The sequence below is a fragment of the Bactrocera dorsalis genome, chromosome 2 (assembly GCF_023373825.1).
Source record: "Bactrocera dorsalis isolate Fly_Bdor chromosome 2, ASM2337382v1, whole genome shotgun sequence".
NCBI lineage: Eukaryota > Metazoa > Arthropoda > Insecta > Diptera > Tephritidae > Bactrocera > Bactrocera dorsalis.
This window is the reverse complement of record NC_064304.1, coordinates 103630143-103644585: the sequence shown is the minus strand read 5'-3', so window position 1 is coordinate 103644585 and position 14443 is coordinate 103630143. Positions and strand designations below refer to the sequence as shown.

The 14443-nt window shown below is 37.8% G+C and overlaps 1 protein-coding gene across 1 annotated transcript; it reads left to right on the top strand.

Moving 5' to 3' along the window:
• Positions 1–10219: 10219 nt before the first annotated feature.
• On the top strand, positions 10220–12455 carry LOC105221989 (enhancer of split mdelta protein). The gene has a single exon (XM_011199145.3). The coding sequence runs from the start codon at positions 11120–11122 to the stop codon at positions 11765–11767; it is 648 nt and encodes a 215-aa protein (XP_011197447.2). The 5' UTR covers positions 10220–11119; the 3' UTR covers positions 11768–12455.
• Positions 12456–14443: the final 1988 nt, after the last annotated feature.

Sequence of the window (14443 nt, the reverse complement as noted above, 5' to 3'; positions counted from 1 at the left end):
TTTTATTTTAGAATTAAAATTTTTTTCGAGTTTTTGTACTTCATTCAAATCAAACAGCATATTTTAAAGTTTTAATACGAAACATCTTGGATTTAAAAATTTAAATTTAATTTCTAATGAAGATTTTTTTAATCGAAAATTTTGCAACCCTGATCTATTCTAGTATCCATTTTCCATTTCCTTTATTTTTTTAGCATATTTATAACTTTTTCATTTATAATCTGTTTTATACTTTTTATTTTATTTTATTATTATTATTTATTTTTTTTTATTATTTATTTATTTTTTTATTAATTAATTATTTTTTATTTTTATTATTTTTTATTTTTTTTCTGTCTTCTCTTTCGCTGATTTGAAAGAAAAAAAATAATATTTAAAATTTTTAATACGAAACAACTTGCATTAAAAAATTATGATTTAAGTTTTAATCAAAAAATTTTGCAACCCTGAACTGTTCTAACATTTCTCTATATCCTTTATTTTTTAACATTTTTATCACTTTTTTTTTATTTATTTTCTATATTCCTTTATTTATTCTAATGTTTTTATACTTTTTATTTATTTTTTATTATTTTTTGGTTTTTTATAATAAAAAATTGTGATTATGATTATTTAACACCGCAATATTTGTTAAAGCATAATATGTATATATTTTCTAAAAAATTATTGATCAACATATACATATTTCAAAATAAGATTTTTTTTGTAAAAAAGCATATTTAATTTTACTTTTGGTTTTTTACAATATTTATTAAAAAAAACTGTGTAATAGCATTATTTTTCCAAATATATTTTCTAAAAAAAATATTAATCATAGAATTATTTTTCAAAATATAAAAAATTAAGTTTTTTTTAAATCATATTTAATTTTACTTTTGCTTTTTTTTTAATATTTATTGCTAAAAAAATATAATAATGATTATTTAACACAACAATATATTTTCCAAAAAAACGTTAAACACAGAATTATTGAATTATTTTTCAAGCCATAAAAAATATATATTTTCTAAAAAAGCTATCACAGAATTATTTTTCAAAATTAAAAGGAAACTAGTTTCCAAAAAAATAATAAAAAATCTTAATAGCTAAATTTCATTACTTAATTTTATTAGCTTGTGTGGTATTTCTTCGCCTTCGGTGTTTTTTTTTTTACTTTTCCCCCTCAATTTTTTGTTTTTAATTTCAAAATCTTGTAGGCTTTCCCTTATAATTGCATTTCTTAACCTCAAAAATCACCAAAATAAACGCACATCCTCGCAAATTAAGTTTACCAATTTATTGTTTTTAATTCAAAAGCAAAAAACACTGTACTACTGAGGCAGCAACATTACAGCAAGCATTCAGCGAACTACTTATAACAACAACTTTATTCTAAAAACATGCAGAAATGGAAAATGAAAGGAAAATCACATGCACACATACATACCAACGTAGACTGGGTTATTAGAAACTGAAAAGTGAGGTTAAGTCAGAGTGATACACAACAATACATCACACTAAGTTCCTCTTTGAGCACTTTTGAAGGCGAAAAATAAATTTTTATTATTTTTCAATACTAATGTTGAAATTATAAACCCAATTTATGTTTGTTGGTATATATGAGTGCGTGTGTTAATGAAAATAATACCAATAATTTGCAATAAAAACTGGAAAGAAATGTAAATTGCAACAAAAATGTGTTGAAACAAAAGGCAATGCTGCCGGATTACAGCGAAAGTGTTGCGGCATACAAATATACTACAACAGTCTGCATCTATGTATGTAGTAATTTGTATTTACTAACTAATTGCTTACATAATATATACTGCAAATCGTCTGCACCCACAAGTTTGGCAAAAATAACTGTATTCATATATTTTATTGCATTTATATATAAGTAGTTCGGCAGCAGCAAATTGTACGTATGTATGTGCTCGTCTGTGTGTTTGTATATGTGCAAGTAAATTATGTGCTTTTGATGGCAGGATTCGATGTGATGTATGTACCTACATGTTCGTCTAGCAAGAACGAACAAATGAAAAAGGATTAGCTTAACAAACAAAAAAAACACACTTAGCTTGATTATCTGAGCAAATAAAGAGAGCAAAAGAAATGCAAAAAAAAAGTAAAAATTTATGCGCGTAACTGTAACGGATATTGTACAGCTAGGGTATAAAGTTAATGTAGCGAAAATTACAGACAAACTACCAAAATTATGTTGGAAATAAACTCAAGTTTTAAAACAGCAGTGTACCTCAAGTATAATGAAAAAAAAATAGAATTTGTTTTATTTGGAAGCTAACACTTTACAAATTAAGTGGAAATTAGTAAGCAAAGATTTGTGGCATAACAATTATTCAATATGATACTAATAACACCACACAACAAATATGAAGGAAAAAATTGAGACTGATGTGCTATAGGTATTTTTTCAATAGCCTTTTTTGGACAGATAACACTCCGCTCGACCTTCACAAGCGACATCGCTTCGCTCTATGGGCACTTGTAAAGTTTCGAATAGATTCGACGTTTGCGAGCCGAATTTTGTTCAACGTGAGGCCCATTTCTGGCTCAATGGGTATGTAAACAAGCAAAATTGCCGCATTTGGGACGAAGAGAAACCTGAAGAGATTGAAGAGCTGCCATTTCATCTAGAAAAAAACAACAGTTTAGTGTAGTTTGCGGGGAGGTGGATGCATCTGTCCATATTTCTTCAAAAATGATGACGGAGAGAACGTAACCGTCAATGGCAACCGTTATCGCGCGATGATAACTGACTACAGGGTTTGTTCGGAAAGTAATAGGACTGAGTCGATTTAAAAAAGGTTTATTGAGCCAATCTTTACAATTCTTTAAAGATTTTCAAAATAGACTCCTTCTACAGCGATGCAGCGCTGCCAAATTTCCAAGCATTGAAGGCGTCACGGAAGGCGAAAATAGCCTTTCAACGGCCTTTTTAGGCAAGGAAACGAAAAAAAGTCAAAGATCCATTACTCGTCATATTCAAGTGCTCTGTCTCAATGTCATAAACCACAGACTTTGATAAATTTAACATTTGGCCAATTAAACGAATACTAAGTCGACGGTCTGAGTTCAAAACTTTGCGCACAAGTCTCACATAGTCGGTGTTTGTCGGAGTCGCAGGTCTCCAGAACGGACTTTTACAAGCGACCTCTTCCCGGTCTCCGTAAAGGCTTGGTGCCACCAAAACACACCACTTCTTGCCAAAGCAATATCTAGTTAAGCCTACTTGATCATACCAAACGTCTCTGTCGCAGATCTACCGAGTTTCACACAGAATTTGATCGCGTATCTCTGTTCTAACGAACGCTGTATATTTGGCTTGCACCACTCACAGAAACGCGTGTTTGTCCTGACTCTCCAGATGCTCGGAGAAAACTGACCAGCAGTTCGTTCGTTAGCTAGGAACGCCCTCTACCAAATACAGTCGGTCCTATTATTTTCAGGATAAACCCTGTAATATCCTTCAGAAATAATAAATATACTTCATAAGAACTTTGAAGTTTGTATGATAGTTAAAATTGGTGAAGATAGAACTCCAGCTGGAGTGCTAAAAGAGCACTTTCTAATTGGCAGACATGCCAGAGGACTAGGAACACCATATAGTCAGTATTGTACGAGCTGTTAGCAAGAAGAAGAGCAGACATATGTATGAGAATGCAAAGCTATATTTAAGAAAATAATCTCTACTATCTGTCGAGAATTTTGGTACACCTCAAGGAGTAGGTCTGATTTTGTTTCAGCCGAATGAATACAAACTCTCTAATTCATATTGTTTTTGACAAAGTTCGCGATCTGTTGGATTTGGCTAATCAAGCCGCTTACTTCGCTGTGCTATAAAGATCAAAAAAGTACCGAACTTAAGTCAACTTGCATCTGGTACTTTTTTTATTAGCTGGTGGCATTAGTTAGTTGTGGGGTAGACTAAGATGTTGAATTTTAAAACTTTTAATGACTTAGTGATAGTGGCGCCGTAAAGGTGAATGGTAGTAGAGCAAAAAAGGAGTATGTGTCTTTCCACATATAACAGGTCAATAGAAAAGTCTTCCGGCCCGACACATAGACACATAGCGCTACTAAAATTAAATCCATATGATTTTTTAGTTAGCTCTAACCTTAAAAAGGTACTTGTGGGATCATTTGTTTGTGAACTATATCATTTTGACTGAAGCAACTTTTATTATTGTGAAAAAAATGGATAGAAACGAATTTCGCGTATTGATAAAAGATTTTCTTTTGAAGAGGAAAAATACAGTTGAAACAGAAATTTGGCATGATGACGAGTTTCCGAACATTGCCCCAAGAAAATCAACCATCAAGGATTAGCAAAGTTGAGCCCTGGTGAAATAAACACCAAAGACGGTGAATGCAGTGGACGCTCAAAAGATGTTATTACCTACGAAAACTACAAAAAAGTCCAAATTTTGAATTACCGTAAATTGAAGTTGTTCCAGAAAGCAGGAACTCTAAAGATATCTACTGAACGTGTACATCACATGATTTGGGTAAGAGAAAGAAAGTGGGTACCGCGCGAGCTCACTTTTTACCAAAAACAACGAGTTGATGATTCGGAGCAGTGTTTGGAGATGTTTAAGCGTAATGAACCCGAGTTTTTGTGTCGATATGTGACAATGAATGAAACAGGACTCCGTCATTTCACACCGATGTCCAATCGACAGTCATCCAAGTAGACAGCACACGATGAATACGCTCGCGTGTAAAAATTCAATAGTCGGCTGGCAAAGTTATGGCGTCTGTATTTTGGGATGCGCATGGAATAATTTTAGTTGACTACCTTGCAAGAGGAAGCACATCAACAGCGACTATTACATAACTTTATTGGACCATTAGAAGGACGATATCGCCGAAAGGCGACCGCTTTTGAAACAAAAGAATGTGCTGTTTCACCGAGACAATGAACCACGTCAGTGAAAATGGTGGCAAAATCCATAATTAGGCTTTGAATTGCTTTCGCCTTCACCCTACTCTCCTGATCTGGTCCTATACGACTATTTCCTGATCTTGGATCCCAAAAGAATGCTCGCTGAGAAGAATTTTTTCCTATTTTAAAGTAAAGGACAAATCGTCAAACTACAAAAATGATATCGAAAAGTTGGAAGTTCGCTCTAGACACTGTATCACCTTTGAAGAAAACTATGTCGAATTACAAAAAAAAAACGAATTTTGCAAGTATAGCAAGTAAAATATAGATATTTTTTAGAGTTTCAAAGAATTTCATTCATTGCTTTGTGGGAAAATATGTCATTACAAGAAAAAATTAAATCAAAATAACCATATGTCCGAAATCACCGCTCGTAGTACAGCTTAATTTTATACAATGTAATTAATACTAGAGCAAACTTGCAACCCCATTCATGTTGCAACTTATGAATGAAGTGTCCGAGGCTTTTCGGCACTTAGTTACGCACACACAAAGCGCCATTAAGCAACGGTCAATCACTGAACAAAGTGAATGGTCAGCGAACGAGCGCATCAAAACAAAAATCAATCAACCAACAGACGAGTAAACAACAAATGGTAAGGTGCAACAGCTGTTGATCAACATCGCCAAAAAAAATGTAAGAACAACAGACCAAAAAAATCACAGGGCGCTGAAATATCGATGAGAACCTGTGCGCGCACGCAAGGGCACTTCGAGAACCTGCCACAACCACCACCACCATCAGCACAAATACCAGCAACAGCGCCAGCACTCGCATTCTGCGCAAACAATCTCATAGTGAATACGAAAGAATCTGCATGTCGGCCCAGATTAAGCCGCCGCTCCACGCTTGTGTGTGTGTTGTACTTGTAAGCGCGCGCGTTTGCCGAGTGGCAGGTGACTTCTGTGTAGGGGGCAATCGAGCGATCAGAGTGCGATCAGTGCGCACGGTGGGAAAGCAGGGAGAAAAGTTTCTCACGATCCTGACACACATAGCTGAAACTCCCCTAACCAAAACCGAACCGAACCAAATGACAGCAGTGCACAATGTGCACAAACATATTGATCGCACAAGCAGACATACGATCAACTATGCATGGGTGATATACACACATATGTATGTATGTATGTATATATGCGCCGAAATATGCACGCATTTCTTCCGTTGTTCGTTTATTAACACTCGTGAGCAGAAATGCGGCATTGTTAATATTTTCCTCCTTTGTTCTCAATAGGTACTGAGCAACAGAATCTGGTCCAAAACCACCATATTATATTCTATGTAAACCTGCATTCGTATCCGGTCCTTTAAATCGGTCATACAAAATATTTTGAGATTTTTATAAAATAAATAACGGGTTTCTCAATAAGAGCGCTATACAAGTTTTTTTTTAAATAAAACGCTGAACACAATTTCAAGCAAAAATCGGCCAATATGCTGGCGAAGCTCATCAATTGCCGCTGTCTTGTTGGCATAGACTACAGACTTGACGTAGCCGCACAGGAAATAGTCTAACGGCACCAAATCGCTTGGCTTGTAGTACCGTCCTATTGGAACCACATATTGTTCAAGTCCATATCATCCATTACGGGCCAAAATATTCATTCCAGTTCATAGTAATGTGCAGGTCTTTATCATCAGTACGGCTTAATGACGTCACCGACCCATAAACCCCACCAAACCGTAATTTTTTCGGGATGCAATGGTGACTCATGGATTACGTGCGGATTTCTGCCTGGCCAGTAATGCATATTTTGTTTTCCTTGACGAAGCCATTCAGTCACAAATGAACCTCATCGCTGAAGATGATTTTTCGATGTAAATCCGGATCTTGGAAATGTTGCTGCTCAGCCCAATTCACGAACATACGACCATCTTGGTGGTCAAGCGGCTTCAGTTCTTGCGTCAATTTGATCTTGTAAGGAGGTAGACCAAGATATTTTCGAGAAATTCGCCACAACGAAGTCACAGAGATGTGCAACGCTTGAAAACAACGTGTGAGAGACTCATTTGGCTCGTCCTCAATTGATGCGCTAGCATCAGCAATATTCTCGATACTACGGGCACTTCTTTATTTCTCTGACACGGGAACATTTTGTGTTGTGCCTATGGATTAAAATTTTTCCACTAGACGCTCAATTTCTGAATGAGAGGACAATAATGATGACCATAAACTGAAAGTAGCGCTTAAAGTTGAGGCCACTGACTCCGAATTTTGGTTGGACTCGTTGTTGGATAATATGTCTTGCCATGATGAAATGGCAAACCTTACTGAAGAGAAACGTCAGAAAAGCGGTAAAAATATGACAACGTTTGCTGTACCTATCGGTCTAATTTTGTAGCGTCCCTATTGAAAAATCCGATATTATAGAAATAAGTTTGTGAATATTTCTAACCTCACATATTTTTCTAGATTTTCTTTAGAAACGTTTTGAAAAGCTGTATATTTGAGTACTTAAATACCTCTCAGGTCCATCAAGCTGTATAAAATGTAGCGTCATAGTAATTTGAACGCAGGAAAAGTAAAGTCTATTTATTGGAAAAGTTAAAAAATCTGGAGTAAGTTTGCCCTAATAGTATCTAACTTTACTATAACTTAACCAAAATTTTCTTATAAACGTTTGTTGCTCTATATGACCCAACTACTATGTTTAAGGTGGGTCGTGGATTAAAATCACGAAATCTGAAAAGCTCGAGAACTAGGGAGTTTGGTAGGAAAATAATAGAGAATTTCTTTTCCAATAGCTATCACCTCTCGATATCTCGACATTAAAGTTAAACCACCGATATATCAAACTATGTAAAGCTGTGCTATAAAGATTAATTCGTCATTCAGAAAAATCTTAGAAGCAATAGGACTATACAATTATCAGAATTTAGCAAGAAACTCTCCATACCAAAGGGGACAATGCATACTCGTATGTCCAAATTAAAACCACCTCTGTTGCTTTCGTATTAAATTCTGTGTACTACAATTGTTTTCACAGCAGTGTATGGGTGATATTGTTGTTACAGTTCTTCTGCTAAATATAAACACTATGATGAACGTGCTCATCATCATTACAAAGCGTCACACAGTGGATCTTGGCTAGCTTGTTGGTGGCATTTATTACTGTTGCTGCCGTTGTAGTTGTTGATTTTCTTCTCATTGCACGCGATGCAGCGCAATTTCTTCTGCGAGAGCTGACAGGAAATGAAACATAACGACAAAAACTCCATCACCAGTCACCACCGCCCGTATGCACACAAGTAGACATATGTATGTATGTACGAGTATCTATGTCTACAGTCAAAGGTCCGAAATTGCCGAGCACGGACAGTGTCGTTATGCCTTACTTTGGCTGTAAGACATCGAGTAACACAACAAAGTGGTGTATTGTAAATGCTGCTTATGGTATCCCTTCCGACGCACGCATGCAAGCACGCAAGCAAGCATTGCACACGCAGCCGACATACCGAACGGGGGAAAAAACACGAGCCCGAGCGTGTGACCATTGAACGTTTGGTGGTGGATCGCCTTGCTGGTTTCATTGCTGGCTGGCTGTGTGTCGTACGCAAGAAAGAAGTCAGTGCGCTGAGTGCCAAAGGAGCGAGCAAAGAGCATAGTCTTTGTTTGTCAAAGGTCGTCGTGATCTCGCACGAGCGTTATACTCGTACCAAGTTGTTGGGGTGAGCTGTGCTCTAGATAGCTTCGATCGCTGTGTTGATGAGGAAAGTACACTGGAAAAAATATTTTAAAAACATCTTCTCTTCGTGCATTCTTCCACTACTCGACAGAAATGGTTATAGGTTAAAATAGTAACCTGTATTATATAATATATTTAGGTTAGCATTTCTTCTACCATATTCATAGTATGAGCTTCAATTTTAACCGACCAGTTTACTAGCTTAAATCATTACCTAACTTTTTTGTTCTTTAAAAAAGTAATCTTCCTTGCTCTGAGATCATTTTTCGTACTTGCTTTATGTATATTTTTGTACATTTTTACCACCAGGTTTTGAACTTAAAATACGAGATTTTGGTTAACAGAATGAGACTCGTTTCCCGCTCGTCCTTTTAATCTATTAGATGCTTTAAAAGGTATGGTAAACTATAATCTGCCTATCTGACATCAGGAATAGGAGATCCGACAAAACTCGAAAAGTAGAAGTTCAATCCCAAACTTCTTCTGTCAAATAGTAGTGCGGCTTTAAATACAAGAGTGGCCTGACAAGTATCAGTCAACCAAAGTAGTTGAACCCTGTAAGCGTTTGTTTCATCTCAGTTACACACACCATGTAAATCTCATGAAATGGTAGCCATCACTTTTTTGGCCGATAATACACTCCTCACCTATGGATCAGATTCGCCAAATGAAGTCCATTTATGCGACTGTTCCTTGCCCTATGATGTGCTACAGTGAATCCTGATTTCGTTGACGATGACGGATCAACGCAGAAATTTGCATGGATGGCGCTTAAACAGGGGCAGCACTGCTTTACAATGATCTCAAGGTCTGCGTTTTATGTGAAATATTTAATTTTGAGATTCTGTCTCAGCAATCTCGCACCCACTTTCAACTGCGGGTCCTGTACAGCTCAAATAGTGGCGGCATTGAACGGTAAAGCTAAGTAAATGTGTGATTGAGATCCTGGTATGTTGAACTCTGAGAATTATATGATCACCAAATAAGTTTATTCTTGGGAAATTTCAGAAGGTTGAAGGTCAACTGCAGGAATTATTTTTCATTCGGATAGGTCGAATAAAAGAGTTTGGGGAAACTAGATTCCTAGAAGGAGTTCTGCCGTTAGCTCTTTAGAATTATAAATTAATATCCATGGGATTTGAGAAATGTTTTACGTGCCTACACTACATATCGGAAGCTCGTCCCTGATGAAATATTGAAGAAGAGAACTCTTAGAGTATCATTTTAATCTCGTCGTCAACATCAGAAACTGTTTTTTCATGTTCATTTGGAATGATTTCTACGTGGCGGATCCCAAACCCAGCGCAGAACCGTGCTAGGCGAGTGGTATACAGCTTTATACACATTTATATAGCGAGCCGCTTGTTTCAATACCGACGTCTACTTGCAGCAGCACCTCTAGTGAACACGCGCTGCAATTAGACTTCAGCGAACCTGAATATGTCGGAGTGGATCCGCTGAAGCTTCCTCCCTTTTATCCGTAACCTCAGGCCCCACACGGTTTGGCTACCGCATCTTACACAAAGGCTGCTCACGTTTCCAGGGTGTGCGGCGAGGACGCAAGAGTAGGAATTGTGTATAGGCCTACAACTAAAACTGCTTACCCAACACAAATAATGACTTTCATACTAGAAAACCTGGTTAATATAGCATGCGCTCACTAAAAAGATTAAGAGAAGACTGTTAAGAAGTGCAGTTACTAAACATCGCCTTTTCGTACAACTACTAAAATATTTCACAGTGTACTTTCATCAAACAATGTCGCTCTTCGTGCACGTGAAAGGCGCACCCTATGCACCGCCACCAACATATAATACATTCCAGTACACAAAGGTAAGGTAACGCACGAGAGCACAGCAAGCGCATGATCCACCACCGGAGCACAGACAAAGACACAGAGGGCTGCTGGTACGCGCTATACTTGAAGGCGCTGAAGACGCACGTCTGGCGCTCGCACACCAACCGAACCGATCGTGTACGAAACGAGCGCAATGCCGACTACAGACAATACGAATCAGAGCTAACGGCCAACAGTGAAGGAACGCAAATGACGAGGGAGCGACACCAAACAACAACAGGTTGTGGACATAGAGAATTATTAAAAGTGCGAAGCTGGTGTTACTTACTTTAAGGGTGGCAGCAGCCAAGCAGCGCACATGCGCGCACACTTTACGAGGTGCACAAGTGTGCGGGCCGAGCGCAAGGCTACAAAAGGATGGCAATACCTTGCGTTTGCATCATTTCTCAAACAGCTACCGTGCGGTAAACACTTGACACATTCAACATACTATATCGGCTACGACCAAACACACTTGGCGCTGTCGGTGCGAAAAACTTGAAAACTTATACGTGAAATAATCTCAATGTGAAAACCTGTTCGTTAGTAGTGCTTTGACAAACATACAAACGTAGTGCGCGTACACTTGTTCTACAACTTTAAGACGCTTAACGCGCACTTGCAAATCTCCACCATAATTACATACATACAACATGGCTGTGGACGGACAACGCTTCATGACCAAGACACAACACTATCGTAAGGTCACCAAACCGCTGCTAGAGCGGAAGCGACGCGCGCGCATGAATCTCTACTTGGACGAACTGAAGGATCTCATTGTGGACACAATGGAGGCGCAAGGCGAACACATCGCCAAGCTGGAGAAGGCCGACATTCTCGAGCTGACCGTTAACTATTTGCGTACACATAAACACGAAATTGCCGCAAGCGTTGCACAGCATCATGCGGCCAGCGGTCCAGCTGGACGTGGCATAAATGTGGAGAAGTTTCGCGCTGGCTATACGCAAGCCGCCTACGAAGTGTCGCGCGTATTCGCCACAGTACCGGGTCTGAATGCGAAATTCGGCACAAAACTCATGAAACATTTGGGTTATCAGCTGAAGGATATGCAGCAGCCAGCGCCAGTAGCCAACGCTGCCGCTAGTGAGGAGGCGCTCAATTTAGAGGTGGTCAAACGCGCGGCATCGGCATCACCCACCGCTGCTTTGCATGCTGATGAACATATGAGGCGCGCTTACCAACAACAACAACATCAACTACAAATGTGCGATAATTTGCAACGCTTGAGGGACTTGCATGCAGACGAGCAACACGGTGAATGTCTGTGGCGCCCTTGGTAGTGCCGTCTGCAATAATGCGCAACCTGCAACATGCGGTGCTACCGCGTATTTTCAAAGAGCTTTCGTTTTTACACACTCACCAGCCAGTGGCTTTAATAGTTTTAAGTGTTTGTAGTGTTTTAAGTAATATGAAATAATGTTTGAATAATATCTTACGTATGTATACTTATATGTATATGAAAGTGTGTATGTGCGCGCATACATATGTGTTGCATTAGTTTAATCAATATCAGCTTTATTGTTTTAAGTACAAATTGTCAGCCTTTTATAGTTGTATTAATGTGATTTGCCTGTGATAGCCGCCAACTCCACTCAGTTAGCGATTGGTCTGTTCGTAAACCGATCTCCAGAACTCCCCACATACTTCCAAGTATAATAATGCCTTACTCTTACTATTTATAAGTGATTTGAAGCTTACATTATATACGTGTATTTTTCTCATTTAATTCTAATCTAATTACAAAACACTTTTTCGGTTATCTATAAGTATATTTAGTTATGTTCATATATATATTACATTAATCTTAAATTGCGCTTCCAAACAGCTGTATATTTTGCTAAATTATTGGTCTAATTGCTTTAAATTTATTTCTAACAAAAATGCTTTTGTATTAACTAGAGTTCACTGTAGCTTTAAGTACATGTTCAATTTATCATTCTAAGCTAATAAATTTAATATTTACAAATCAAATTCAGAGAGTTTTGAATACAAACAATTCCCCATGAGGAGCTCGATTTCAGCCAAACTTTCACAGTCGAGTCGATATCTAAAAGACGGCAATCCAGACTAATGGCCTACGAAACTATAAAAGAGGGCTACGACATCGGTCTCGGTTTCTTCGACTTAAACGCTCAACAATGAAATCGAGACTTTAAAAATCATTGAGAATAAGGACGCGGTTTATTTAACTCATAGGAACTGACTAAGCAAATGGAACAACCCTCGAGTAATTCGATATAGGGAGCTTACGCTGTTTTCCGTCGGACCTTTGACTCTCGTCGAGTCGATATTTTTTAAACGAGCCGATTTCCAGAGGGTAAATATCAAGACGATCGACACAGAAAATTAAAATTTAATACATCGACAAGGACCAAATAGTTTACGCCTAGATGTGATTCATTTCCAAGCTCACTACTTAAAAAAAATACAGAAACTTCAAATTTAGTGAGGAATGTTTATTATCATTCAAAAGAACATTTTTTGGCATTTATTTTCTGAAGATAATCTCTTTTGAATGTTGACCGCGTTACGTCTCAGATGGTCCATCCGTTGAGTCCACTTTTCGATGATTTATTCGAGCATTTCGAATGGTAACTGGTGAACTCCAAGACCTGAATCGAAGCGGGATTGTCCGCATACTCTCTACACTTTACATATCATCACAGAAAAAAGTCTAACGGTATGATAACACATGATCTTGGTGGACAATCGACAAATCAACCGGCCCAAAACTTGAAATTATGTGCTTACCAAAGTGTTCTCTCAATAAATCCATTTATTACTGCGATGTGTAGGAAGTGGCTCGTCTTGTTCAAACCAAATGTAACCGAGATCACGACCTTCAATTTCAGGTATCAAATTGCCGGTTATCGTGGCGCGATAATGGTCGCAATAGGCGGTCACGTTCTCTTTGGCATCATTTTTGAAGAAATATGGACCAATGATTCCACCGGCCTAGAAACCAATTGCAGCTATTGAATCTCTTCTGGTCGTTCTTCGTCCAAAATGCGACAATTTTGCTTGTACATATATAAACCCTTGACTTAGAACTGGGCTTCATCGCTGAACAAAATTTGTCTCGAAAATGTCGGATCTTCTTGGAAATTTTCAAGAGCCCATAGAGCGAAGCGATGTTGTTTGGGAAGGTCAACGTAAAATGCGTCAAATCGTTTTATACATCAGTCCGTGTTACTGCGAACGGCGCCGAATTGACTGTCCACGGTTTTCGTGTACACTCTCCGCTACGGCTGCTATATTATCTTGGTAAATAGTCAAAGTTGTAAAAGTTAATGGCCATGAGCTCTGAAGCTAGATGGCTGACTAAGCTCCAGTGTAGCATACATGTGTGTATCTAAAAGGGAAGTTAATCACATAACAAAAATCAACTAGTCTTAAAACTGAGTTTGGTCAGCGGAAGTTACGTTGGCAATTTAATCAATCGGCATTTCCCTGGAAGGTCTACGTGGTTTTTCTAGTACTCGTATAAACAACAAAATGCAATGAAATAAACAATTATTGCTAGTTTCTACATTTGTATAGTATATCAACCTCATTCCAGCTCTCCTTGTGAATGCTTATATTTAGAATACGCTTTTATTTTGTTAGCGAAGCAAGAGTTGTTCTGCAATGGTGTGTCTGACTAAAAATAAGCGCGATTCTAGTATCAAAGAGATGGTGGCAACTTCATATCTTGATTTGGTTGGATAAAATAAACTATTTTGATAGTCGTAACAAGTAGCTGTCTTCCATCAACATCCCAAGAACTAAAAATAATAACAGCAATTTTTGCATATCGTCCAAAATGTCTTTTTACAACTGATAATTCCATAGAGAGTACCACCTAATCGCTCTATCGCGAACACTTCAGTCCAGGATACACTGCCTGGCTGTCACGCCATACAGAGAACTACAGCTTCTTTGTAAAGCCTTATGAAGGTCCATTTTTAATACGAGCA

Excerpts from the sequence above, each read along its gene's own strand:
- LOC105221989 (XM_011199145.3), top strand. The coding sequence starts at position 11,120 with ATGGCTGTGGACGGACAACGCTTCATGACCAAGACACAACACTATCGT.